This window comes from Gobius niger, assembly GCF_951799975.1.
Source record: "Gobius niger genome assembly, chromosome: 19".
NCBI lineage: Eukaryota > Metazoa > Chordata > Actinopteri > Gobiiformes > Gobiidae > Gobius > Gobius niger.
In genome coordinates, this window is record NC_136870.1 from 25005272 (window position 1) to 25018376 (window position 13105).

A 13105-nucleotide genomic window follows, 5' to 3' on the forward strand; every position below is an offset into this window, starting at 1 on the left:
TTTAGACTTTTTACATTCATTTGTTCAATAAGAGCATGAAAACATCGGTAACAACTCACCAACAAAAGTAAACAATAGGGTTTTTTGTTTGTTTTTTCGTGATTCTCTCAAGCGTTTCATTGTAAACAGGCAGAACACGGGTCGGAACAGGCAAACCACGGATCATCCAGAGGAGGGCGCTCTCACTCAAAAAGTCATCCCAAACGAAAAAAAGAAGAATTAGGTATAAATATGTAAACCAGTCAAAGCCGCAGCCCTTGGTAATAAAAAAACACAGCTGGTGTTGGCACGTCACTCCTCCTCCATCAGCGCCCAGGCCTCCTCAGCTTTCATGTAATATTGATTGGCCAAACGTCCCTTCATGGCGGCCATGGCTGCTTCAGCCGCTTCTGTGAACAGGTCTCCTACGAGGAAACGGGAAGAAGAGCTCCAGTTAGATCAACGCACAACTGTTTGACCGTAAAAGACATGGAATAATCGAAATATCCGGATATTTAAACCAAAAAAGGTCAAGATAAAGTTAAAATACATGAAACACAAACTACATATATTTTACACCAGGGGGAGGCAAGTTTGCTCGGTGGAGGGCCGGTTTTCTTCATCGTCAAAAGACCAAAGGCCGGACCCTCCAAGTGAAGCAATTGAAGTAAAGCATCACTTTCTACATATGTCAGTGTTTGTAACTTTTGCTGTAAAATATATTTATTATTCACTTGAAATTATATAAAATAATCTGAATTAAGAAAAAACGTGTGCTTGTTCCATTGGTAAGAATAGGTTTTATCTGCTTTAAGGTCAGACCAAATCCACTCAAACTTTAGATTTAATCTCTTAATTCAAGTAGATTTAAGTCATTTCTTAGTATTCTTAGAGTGTTCCTTTAGGATTATAGTCTAAAAGGCTGCTCTGCTAAGACATTTTAAGGAATTGACAGTATTTTTCACATTTCTAGAGTACTTTAACAGGCATTTGATCTGATTTGGGTCAAAATATTTCTCAAAATCATCTCCAAGGCCAGAGTTTCCTTGTGTGGCTTTTCCGTTTTTTTGTCGCACATTTGCCACTTTCGTGCTTTTAGATTTGGGTAGTGCAAAACTGGAGAAAATGTGCTTGTGTAAGGCAGGGGTAAAGAGATTAAAACCCTCGTCATTCTTCCCGACTCTTGTTTGAGCTGTACCTGCTTTCTGTGGGTCCGGCTGCAGCGCGTGGCCTCCCTCCTGGAACATCTCGGCCTCTCGGGACAGCAGCAGGTACCGCGGCTCGTCCTGGGTCCCGTCGAACTCCCCGCCTTCGTCAAAGTCCATCATGTTGAGCGCGCTGTCGTACCAGTGCACGGCCTCCTCCCAGTTCTGCTTCCTGACACAGAGGAGGACAACAAAAGGTCAAAGGGTTTAAAATCTCTTTTATAAAATTCTCCATTGTTCAGCCATAAGTCATTCTATCATCTTTACATGGGTGCGTCTCCATCCCGTCTCCATGGAGATGTGACTAAAGTCAGTAGAATTTGAGATTAAAACAGGTTAGGTCCTCATCCATATCCATTCTTTGATTATTCCCTGCAGTAATAGTGTTTTTCTGTGTCGAGCTGGTCATTAGGAGCATGTTCTGCACTAATGGCAACAGTATAGTCCAAAATGTTACGCAGTGTCCCTTTAAAGTCTGCACAATTTGCAGTCTGCACAGAGGGAGAGAGTGCGGGGGATAATTCCTTTAACCTCTTACCACCCGCCTGAACCAAATGCATTCTGTCCTCTTTGGCCATTATATAGGTCTGTGTAACACCTCATTTGAAAGCTAAGACCCACAAAACCGATCTTTTTCCTCGCGTTGTTGCTGTGTTGTGTCACCATTTTTATGTTTTGTTTTTTTTGGTCACATTTTTGTTGAATTTTTGTCACATTTTTGTGGAATTTTTATCACATTTTTGTTGAATTTTTGTCATTTTTTTGGTTTAATTTTTGTCATTTTTTTGTTGAGTTTTTGTCACATTTTTGTTTAATCTTTGTCACATTTTTGTTGAATTTTTGTCACTTTTTTGTTGTGTTTACATCCTTGTTTTCTTCTCATTTTTTTGTGGCTGTTTTGGTGCTTTTTCCCCAAGAAGCTTTTTGATTAGGGTAAAGCCAAACTGGAGAAAATGGGATCCGTTCAGGTGGGAGTTAAGAGGTTAATGATTCAGAAAACTGTGAAACACTGATGGATGATTTGTCGTTCTCTGTGTAGATCAAACTAAATGGAAAAGTGGGGGATTCTCTAAACAGGAGGGACGAAGGTCAAAATGGCTGTCTCAACACAGGCTAACCACTCTGCCGCAGCCACACTCACTTGTCTACGGGCAGGTTGAATCCGGTGTCGAAGGCTCGGGCCACGGTGATCATGCTGGACCGGTCGCCCGCCTCGGCCGCCTGCAGCAGGTACCGGAAACCCTTCGCCCTGTTCCCCGCACTGTCCTGCAAAACACGGACAATAAAGCTTTAAAGAGGGGGTATTATGCTTTTTTCAATCACATAGCACCAGTCTATATCACACTACAATGATGACCAAACCTTCTGTTGGTCTGTAACTGCAGTAAATTAGAATAACTGCCTTGTATCAAATTGCTCCCTCAAAATGGCTGTAGTGAATGTCTTGAAATAGGCCTCTGTCTCTTTAAGAACCTCTGACCCTTTCAGACACGCCCCCTCCACACGCTGTCTGTGGCATCAGTGGGGAGGGGGTTCTGCTGAGGAGCAGTGGTTGGTTACTCGGCTGGTGACGAAAGCTCGGAGGCGTCTCCAGGAGGTGGGGGCGTTCCTAGGAGGACTCAGGCAAACCTATCCCTAAAATGGCCGCCATCAGAGTTTTTACAGATTACTCAAAAATACGTGAATGTGCCAAGGCAACACTTCAGGCATGTTTTTAATGAGGGAATGACATAATAACATAACATAACAGCATGAAAAAGTCTATTTTGCATAATACCCCCCCTTTAATATCGTCAATACACACCACGGGACTCTTAAATATTACTATACATGCGTTTCCAATGACATCACGCATAGTTCCGGCCGCCATTTTGAATACCGAAGTAGCATTAAGCAGTATTACAACATGTCACAATATCTCTACTCAAGATCTCTGTGATTTTTACAGTTTGTCATGTCAACAGAATCTCAGTTTGAGTCAGTGTTTAAGCTGCTCAGATGTTAGCATGCTACCGGTTAGCAACTGTCATCAACCAACACATGTGTGGCATCTATGACCACTGAGGAAATACTACAGTAACAGCTCTGACCTCTGACCTCTGTCACATGTTGTATCCAAGGCCAGATGGTTGTGGTTCAGGGCTTTCTCTTGGAGAGGTCAGAGCTGAGCTGTTGAAGCTAAATGCTAACTGGTAACATGCTAACATCTTAAACACTGACTCACTGGTTTCGTCACATAAACACTGTGGAGTCTTCTTAGTCCTGCTATCTTCTTGAGCAATGATTACGAGTACATAAAAATCCCACTGTCAATCTACTTCGGTATTCAAAATGGCCGCCATAACAACAAAAGTCACATGACTGAAAAGCATGTATAGTGTAATAATAGGAAACGCTGCAGGTAAAAAGGTAAACAGTCTCTCTCTCTCTACCTCCATCTCCAGGTCGGGCAGGATGTGGTGCGGCAGCTGCATGAAGGCCATTCCCAGGGCGACGATGGCCTCCAGCTCGCCGCACAGTGCTGCCCTCTCCAGGTGGAACAGCGCCGAGTCCTGGTCCCACGGCTCGTCCTTCTCGCAGAAACGGCCCGCCTCGTGGTACCGCACCATCGCCAGGTGCACCTGCCGGAGGAACGGGACACAGAAGAAGAAAAGGCAGGAGTTAGAGGATCTGTGCAGGTGGCAGCAAGTCTAATGCAACGCTTTATGTACAGTATCGAGGAAAGTTCCGATATTCAAAAGCAAATCGGACACAATGGAAACTTTTAAACAAAAAATTACCAAAAAAGTGACAAGAACATGCCGGGAAAGCAAAAAAAAATGTTTTCCTTGATCATTTTTTTGGAAGTGACTGAATTCACAAACCTAACGCATTCGTCTGACCAACATCAAGCACATACCTTTGAATAATATCGTCTCCACTTTTGGACTCCTTTATGGACAGTCATGTGACCCGCCGTTACAGAGATATTAACCATAAACCATAAAGTCAAACAATACAGCATTTCGACGGTTACCATAATTACCAAAACAGGACTCTAAGCTTGCTGCAACTCAACAATTCTATTTTATTGGCTGCTTACGATGTTGTGATGGCACGTGAATGCAACCTATGCAATGCTTTTAATCACAATCAAGGCTTAGAGGAATAGGCCACCGGTTCCATACTGAGATATGCTCTTACCTGAGCTTAGACGAGTTGATGTGTACCTGTCTGGTCTTTGTGCTTGTGCTCAGTCACGCACAAAGACCAAAGATGTTGTTAGCATATGGCCTCTCCCAGTGTGTTCCTATAGCTCCAAACAGGGGTGAAGTTAGAAGCGACCAAGCTCTTCCACGGGCACAAAGACCAGACAGGTACGGATCAACTCGTCAAAGCTCAGGGAAGAACCTATCTCAGTCTGGAAGAACTGTGGCCTGTTCCTTTAAATTTCGGCTCAGTGACTTTTAATGCCCTCAGTCGTAGTTGAATCGTACCTTCCCGAGGACGGACTGCCCGATCTTCTTCTGCAGGAGGGAGCTGAGGCGCTCCACCTCCGTGGCCACGCACGAGGATCTGTGCACGTGGGCCCTGGAGGAGTGGTAGAAGCTCCAGCGCTCCTCCGTCAGCTGCACACAGGACCAGACACAACAACAGTTTTAGACACAGGGGATGATGATGATGAAGCTCTTAAAATGACATTACTCTTTGAAAACAGGCGTGTGCTCATCCTGGGCCGGGACAAATGTCACTTCTAATGCCATTTTAGAACCAAATGTTGTATTTCTAGTGGCACAAACGCAGAAATCAGTGTCTATTTTGTTTGGTAAGATTTGGAAACCTTTCACAGGGTCAAATTAATGCCATTTTAATGCCTAAATATTATATTTAAAAAAAGGTTATATCTTTGGATCCAAGTTTTGATGCTGTTGATGCTCTTGTAAAGAAAGTGACTCGGTTGTTTCTGCTCAAATAAAGGATATTTTTCCCAATTTTTGCCCAATTTTTATTATATATTTAAAAAAAAGCACAATGTTTGGCCCATTTTATTATTATTATTTTTCTTATTTTTGCACCAATTTTTTCTTGTTTCTCCAATTTATTTCCCTAATTTTCGCTCATATTTACTACTAATATTTTCCCTATATCCCCTCATTTTTTCCCATTTTCTCGCTATTTTTGCCCATTTTATTATAATTTCTACATATAATTTTTCCTTATTTTTGCCCCAATTTTTCCTCAAATTACTCCCCACTTTTTACACCTTTCTTGACATTGGAGATTAACCTGATATTGTCAATTTGCAAATCTTCCAGTCATTATTGTCCTGTTTTCTGGCTGTAGACGACAAATGTTTTAGTATAGGTAGCGGGAAACAACGCAACAGTTCCCAGTCCTACTAAGACCAGAGTTTTTGATGAATTTGTGCAGTAAATGTGCAGTATAAATACTTGAGCAGTGCCATTGAGTGGGTTCTGTCTCTAAGGGAACACAACATTTAGATGTAATACTTTTCAATAACATTTAAGGCCCTAAATGATGAGCACACGCCTTTGGATTAGTCACAGTTCAAATCCACATGAAAAGCAACACATTTTATAAACGAACAAGTGACAAATGTGGAAACAATCAGTGAGAATTTGATTTGGGGGAAAATCTGAACATAGAGGCAGATGGTTTTTCCACATATTAAAACTCTCGCTGTTTTGTTTGACCAATATAACACTGACAACTCGACTTAAGTGCAGTAGCCGACAGTAGACGGACACGAGGCAAGTCCTTACAGTGAAATTATCCAAAGTTGGGGTTGGACAAATTTGTGCAAAGACGCAAAAAGCTCCATTTGCAACAGACGGCGCGGAAACATATGGAAGCTAAAGGTCACCACTAGGAAAACATGATCAGACCTGTTTCTTTAGCAGTGGATTTAAATGATATGAGGCCCTTTAAAGAAACATTTACGCTCGGAGTGTCACACATGATCATATCCCTTTCATTTAGCTCTGTTTTACTTATCCATCCAATCACGTAATCCTCCCTCCTCATATGTATCCCATTTGTCTCTTCTATTGTGTCCTTCTCACTTGTGTAAATATGCACTTTATGTCATATATACTCATCACTTTATACCTGTATATTACCTATCACTTAATAAAACAATTAAAAAAGAGATTTTCCTACAGTTGCCAGCAGGAGGAGCTCCAGTCAAGATTTTCACCAGCTCTTTCTTCTGCATTTCATGTAACCTCTTAACCCCCTCTCCAGTTCAGCTTTACCCAAATCTACAAATCTCATCTAAACGGATAATTTTCCTTGCCGTATTGTCGGCACTTTTTAAAAAACTTTTAATGCGTTTGACAAAAAGTGATGAAAATGTGGCAAAAAATGTGACACTTTTCTGTTGCTCTTTTGTGGCTTTTTTGTTGCGTTTTCATCACACATTTTTGTCATTTTTTCATCGCTTTTTGTCACTTTTCTGTTACTTTCTGTGGCCTTTTTGTTGCTCTTTTGACACTTTATTTTTTAGAGGCTTTTATATTTGGGTAAAGCCAAACTGGAGAAAATATGCTCGGTTCAGATGGGGGTTAAGAGGTTAATTCTTACAGAGAGATATTTTCAAATATCCAAAATAATAAGGTTTTTGACATCTATTCTTAAGCTCCATATGCAGGACACGCCCACTTTCATTTAAAACATTCTAGTCAGGGGTAGGCAACATCAGGCCTGGGGGCCAAATCCGGCCTTCCAACACAGAACTACTGGCCCTCAAGATGATTTTGAGAAACATTATCACACAAATCAGAGAGATCTTTGAATATTATTAGAGTTAAATGGGAGGAAAAAAAAGGTAGAAATACTGTCAATACACCCAATGAGGTCATATATGATGTTCAACACTGGCATTTGAAGGAATTGCACTGGAAAAATAATAATCGTTTTAAGGAAGAAATGACACAAATACTTGAATTAAGAGATTAAATCCAAGGTTTTAGTATTTGGCCTGGTCTTAGATGAGATAAAACCTCTAGTAGTAGTTATTCTCTTAATTCAGATAATTTTGTGTTTTATTCTTGTTCCATTGGCGCTAGAGCATTTGTAACTTGGATTAGCTTAGCTTAGTGCTTTACTTTGGGATAATCATCAGTGGCTTCGGCCCTCGGTCTGTTTACAATAAAGAAAATCAGCCCTCCGCCAAGAAAACTTGTCTACCCCTGCTCTAGGCCTTTTCTGACCTCAGGATCCTTATGCTCAAACATTCACTGTCCCTCTTTTAGGGGGGATTAGGAAAAACATCCCTCTGGAAAATCCCTTTAAATATTGCTACGTCCGAGCCTGTACAGTGTAGAATCTATAGAAGTGAATAAAGCCGAGATGTCCCAGTGGTTCCCTTAGACTTCCATACAATGTGCAAACATGTGTCCAGTTCTCATGCAGATTCACCATCTCATTGTCTGGTGTGCCCGGAGTGCCGGGAGTGTTAAGATTAGGAACGACTCTGGGCGGAGCCGCCATCTTCCTCTGACGAGTTAGAACCACAAACAAAAAAACAAAAGAACGGCACGAAAAAGGTTAAAAAATAGGGGGAAAATTAAGAGTTTCAAAGAGGGAAAGATGGATTAAGGAATATCATGAGATTAAATGACTCGAAATCCAAATATTAATGTTGTTTTGTAGTTTAATTAAGACCAGTAAAGCTAAAAATATAATGAAGAGAAACTCGTGACATTAAAGCAAGATTAATATTTCAAATCAGAGTCACTTTACCTCGTGTTACAGACAGAACAAAATGGAAAAAGTGATCGATGTTTCAACACTGAAGATGGTTATTTGGCTATAGATTTATTTTCTTTTACCCGTCTGACACTGTCCTCGTCCGACTCGGAGTAGTGCCTGTGCTGGCGGTGATGACCCTGTGGTACGACATGCAACAGTTTAAAACCTGCTGAAAACTGAATTAAAGGAAAGAGAGCGTCACCGAGGAGCTGAAGCTACAGGGGGGAAATCGGGTTAGGAGACAGAGAGACCTGCGGATAAATGGGTTAAGAGTTTTAGGCAATAGATGCAGAAATCCAAAGAGTAAAATCCAAAGGGGTGTAATGAAAGAAAATGCCTCATTAGATCATTTTTAAAGTGTCAGTTCAGCATAAATTCTTTTATCAGTCAATCTTTAACATGTTCCTTTGTTGATGTCAACGATATTTGCAATAAAAGTTGGAAAACTGATACGACCGTGTGATTGATAAACAACAAGACACCACAACAGTGTTTCCTTAACTTTCCGAAAGGAGTGAAACAGCGCCCCCAATTTGACACTGGTGGTCAAAAAGTGTACTGCATCCATATCTACCATTGGGAATGAATGGGAGAGAGTTGGTATTAAAGTAGGTCATTCTCAGCCCCACTTTAGGCACCCCAGCTTTACAGATACAGGTACTACAATAGTATAGAGTGAATGAATAGTGCAATGTAAAGCGTCTTTGAGTGTCCAGAAAAGCACTATATAAAACCAATGCATTATTATTTTTATCAATGACATCGTTTATTGAGATACTTTCTTGCCTCAATCTGTTAATTTTGACAACATATTTTCATTTAGTTTTAGTCTTAGTCTTTTGACGAAAATGTAATTCGATTTTAGTCTAGTTTTAGTCGACTAAAATTGCAAGTAAATTGAGTCGACTAAATTTAAGAAGAATTTAGTCGACTTTGCATTGATAATATTCATGATAATCATATTTAATCTTGTTCCTCGACTTCATGGAGCTGCTCCACATGAACAAAGCTCAGAGCTGATCCTTTGGCTTTGAATTTACATGATCTGAGGCTCTTTCAGACGCTCAATAGAAGTTTGGATGATTTTAGTCTCTCCCTTTCATTTTTATTTCTAATTTCTAATTTTAGTTCTTCTTCTTCTTATTATTTAGTCTTATTTTAGTCGACTAAAATATCTGGACATTTTAGTCATAGTTTTCGTCTCATGAGAAACTTTTAATTTAGCTTTAGTCCAATTTTAGTCATCAAAAATTACACTTTGACTAAAATGAAGACTAAATATTTTAGACGACGAAATTAACACTGGCCTCAATATATCGAACAGGAGATAGGAGTAAAGAACGAGCCCAACAGACTGACGGCATTAGGTTACTGATTTACGTGTGCATGCATGTATGCACATAAGTATATAGATATATATAGTATATTATATATATATGTGTTGGGGCTGGACGATAGGGAAATGGTTTGTGAAATGTGATGTGGCTGAGCAATGCTGCAGTGGCCGCAGTGTTGTGATATATCACTGAACCTTTCAACATGATATTTGTCAAGAAATTTGTTGACGAGGACTTCGGTGATGCTGCGATGCGAGTGTGGCATCGCCTAGTGTGTTTGCAGCCCTGATACCTATAGCTCTATATATTTCTTTATCTATCCTCATATTGTGGTATACATAATATACACTATAGTGATTCATGCACCACCTAGAAAATGAATAAATATACAAATTACAAAAAAAAAGATAGGAGTAAAGAACATAGCCATGAAAAAGGTCGGGAACAACCTTTAAATCTATATAATAGACAGTAAACTTTCTAATTAAATGGTGAATAAAGATGATGTGGAGACAAAACGTGACATTTTCACACCATTACACCCGATAGGAAGATAATCTCTGCATCTTTTTGAAATCTTCTCTTAAACATATGATAAAAAGGTAGTTTTATTTGTGAGTAATGTTGATTAATGTTCTTGCCTACCCCGTCTACGTGGTCATTGGGGTCTCCCTCGCTCCGGCGCTCGCTCGGATACCCGCTGTCGCCTCCGTTTTCCGAGTCCTGCAGAAGAAAACAAACAAAAACTCGTTTGAACCGGCAACTTTAGAGGCTCGGGAAAATCTAAAATGATCAATCTAAATATGCATTACAGTCTTTATCCATTTAAATGTAGGATCTTTCTGTGGATATTAGGACTAAATAAAACATTCCTCTTGAGGATCCATTACAGCGACTCATTTATTTAGACTCGATCCGCTTTTAGGACGATGTTTGTTGACACAGAGTCTGTCTTTGTTTGGCTCCAGAGCGTTAGGAGGCTGTGAAAACACGACCCTATCACTTTTTAAATATTTAATCCGCAGGGAGAGAAAACATGAACTCGCCGGGGAAAAGACGAGCCTGTTATTGTAACTCGGGGACTTACACCGTGTCGCTCGAGGACAGTAAATAACAGCTTTATTTGACGACAGCTTTAATGAATGTTTGACCTACGTTTCAAGTCACAACGCAGAAAGAAAATCAGCACATATTTAGTTAGGGGAGGATAATACATAATTTTAACATTTTTAAACTCCGCATAGTCCCTTTAAGGCTTTATAATAACATTTAAGGACAAAACATCATAAAACAAGCATTGTAAAGGGAGAGTTTAGTTTGCATGTCAGAGTAAATAAAATAGACTAAGTTTGCCACCATTTACCAAATAACTTCTCATCCTTTCCATTATTAAATGCCTGGATTAGGGCTGAGCGATGTGAACAAATAATAAAATCTTGATTTTTTTACTCAGTTTGGACGATTATGATTTTAATTGATTTTATTGGAAATAACAAAGGTCTCCTGATCTTTCATATTAAGAAAACTGCTCAGAGTTCTGCTCATTAATAATAAGATTCATAATATAGCCGACAATAAGACCCATCAAAAATGCTTTTTCTGCTTTAAATATTCTTTGTCCATACATCAATCTTCTTCCACTTGTCCGTTTCCGGGCAAATCACATTGCACCAGCCCCTATGGCTCCCCCTACAGGTGGTGGGTCCACAGAAGGACGGCCTCACGATTAACCGGGCCTGTTGGTCTCTCATAAGGGGCGTCTGACCCGCTCTTTGTCTCACCCGTCATCTAGGACCTGTTTGCCCTGGGAGACCCTACCAGGGGCACGAAGCCCCCGACAACAGAGCTCCAGGATCATTCAGGTGCTCAAACCCCTCCACCACGTTAAGGTGGCGGTTCAAGGATGGGAGTATTCTTTGTCTGCTCTCAAAAGTAAAACTTCTCAATAAGCCTTTAGGTTTATCATCCTCGAGCTCAGCTGTGATTGACAACGGTCTCCATGGAGACTCAAGGGGAAAGGGGCGGAGTTAAATGCAGCGGCAGTAGCTCAGAGCGGCTCAGCGTGGGAGAAGGGGAGAGAAGCAAACTGGAGGGAAGGAAACTCCATCGTGCTCAACAAAAACACAACGCGCTGCCTTTATCAAGCAGCAGATCGTTAGAAAGTCGCTGGTTCCTCTGGTGTCACTTCTGAAAACAGCATCTGAATCGACAGCACATCGTCTGTTTTTAAAAGCATGAATTGATTGAATTAATTCGATTCATTGCCCGGCCCTATCCTGGACATAAGCTTCTCTCCTGTTTCCTGTAGACTCACCTTGTGCTCCCCCATGTTGTTGTTGTTGTTGTGCTCGAACGGTGAGAAGGATAAACCTGTAAAAAGCCATTGAATGTTATTGTCGGAAGCGTAAGTAACGTTGTCCGTGGGGCGGTTTGTGACAGAAGTGCAGCTCCTGGACTCACCGGCGGGAGACCTGGCCATGAAGGCGGGCATGGCGAGGGGCGAGCAGGGGATGGAGTCCGAGTCGCTCATGTTCTCGTCCATGGAGGAGGTTTCCGAGAGGCGCGAGAGCAGCGGCGGAGCTCGGCCCGTGGAGAAGGTCCGGACGCGAGGGGAGCCGCAGAACTCCTCACAGCCCCTCAGCTTAGTGTCCGCCGACTTCTGCAACAGCGGCGAAAAAGTCACTCAGTAAGTAAGTAAGTAAGTAAACTTTATTTGTATAGCACTTTTCACAGGCACAAAGTCACAAAGTGCTTCACAGTAAAAACAAATATGAAAAGATCTTAAAAACACAACAAATGCCGACAATCAGTGACAGCGCTGCTTGAGCAGACGATCATGGATTTGTGAGGTTTATACAGGCAGGAGTAAGTCAAATTAAACACTTTTAATGCCATTTTAATGCTCAAATCCTGTATTCTAGTGCCACAAACATTGCAAACATTCAATCAATCAAAACAATGAGGGGAACTTTTGAAACACGAGAAACCTTTCAGCCAAAATGTATCCAACTAAACTGCAGCTCAATGTGTTTTAGATCAACATCTTTGTTTTCTGACAAATCGCTGCAGTAAAAATGGTCAAGCAATGTCAATATTTCCCAAGAAATTTGAATTTAATGCCAGTGGGAATCCAATTTAATCGTTATAAGTGACCTTTGGGCCTTAATTTTAACCAAAGGTATGCTGGGTAATCGGGAGAATCGGGACCACAGACTGTATATATAATGGACAGCTCCTCCTCACTCCTCCCTGTTTACCACCATGACCACGCTCGAGGGGGAAATCATGGCGGATTTACAGACTCCTCCTCCCCAGCTCTGATGAAGCATGTTCCTAAAAAGGGCATAAGGGCGGGATCTTCACTGTAGACTCTGCCCTTGTGTGACGTGTAGCTCGCGCAGCTCCAATGCTAACAGTCCGACCCTCATAAAGTACGAGATTTCTAAAATTCTTCTTACGAAAACCAGCCTGGTCCCCTTAATTGCAACTAACCCAGCGTAATCACAGGAGGAATATCTAGCTCTAGTCAAGATAGTCCCCCAAAAAACTGAGACCAGGCTTTAAAGTTGTTTTTAACGTGTCTAAAGTCCAATGCTTTTCAATGGGGGACTAGCAGTGATAAGGAGGTACTACAGCAATGGCGGCCCCTAGTGTTGTGGCCAAAAAGCAGAGCAGCCAGCGGCCATCGATCGGGACGTTTCCCAGTGGAACATCAGAATAAAATATGTAAGGGATAATGCCCTTCGACGTGTCAATTATCAGAAATAAATGGACGACGTGGAGGCAAAGTCTATTAGAGTCAAAATCGAGAGTTGAGCGGACTATTTAACG

The 13105-nt window shown here is 41.2% G+C and overlaps 1 protein-coding gene across 1 annotated transcript in view; it reads right to left on the reverse strand.

The window, feature by feature from the left end:
- eef2k (eukaryotic elongation factor 2 kinase) overlaps positions 1-13105 on the reverse strand; it is a 36648-nt gene continuing 23543 nt past the window's right edge. The window contains exons 10-19 of the mRNA XM_079577318.1: positions 11735-11933; positions 11589-11644; positions 9920-9997; positions 8018-8074; positions 7605-7682; positions 4661-4792; positions 3617-3805; positions 2326-2450; positions 1178-1356; positions 1-404 (exon numbers count right to left, since the gene is read on the reverse strand). Of these exons, the coding sequence (XP_079433444.1) occupies positions 292-404; positions 1178-1356; positions 2326-2450; positions 3617-3805; positions 4661-4792; positions 7605-7682; positions 8018-8074; positions 9920-9997; positions 11589-11644; positions 11735-11933 (1206 nt within the window). The 3' untranslated portion in view covers positions 1-291. The remainder of the gene's footprint in view (positions 405-1177; positions 1357-2325; positions 2451-3616; positions 3806-4660; positions 4793-7604; positions 7683-8017; positions 8075-9919; positions 9998-11588; positions 11645-11734; positions 11934-13105) is intronic.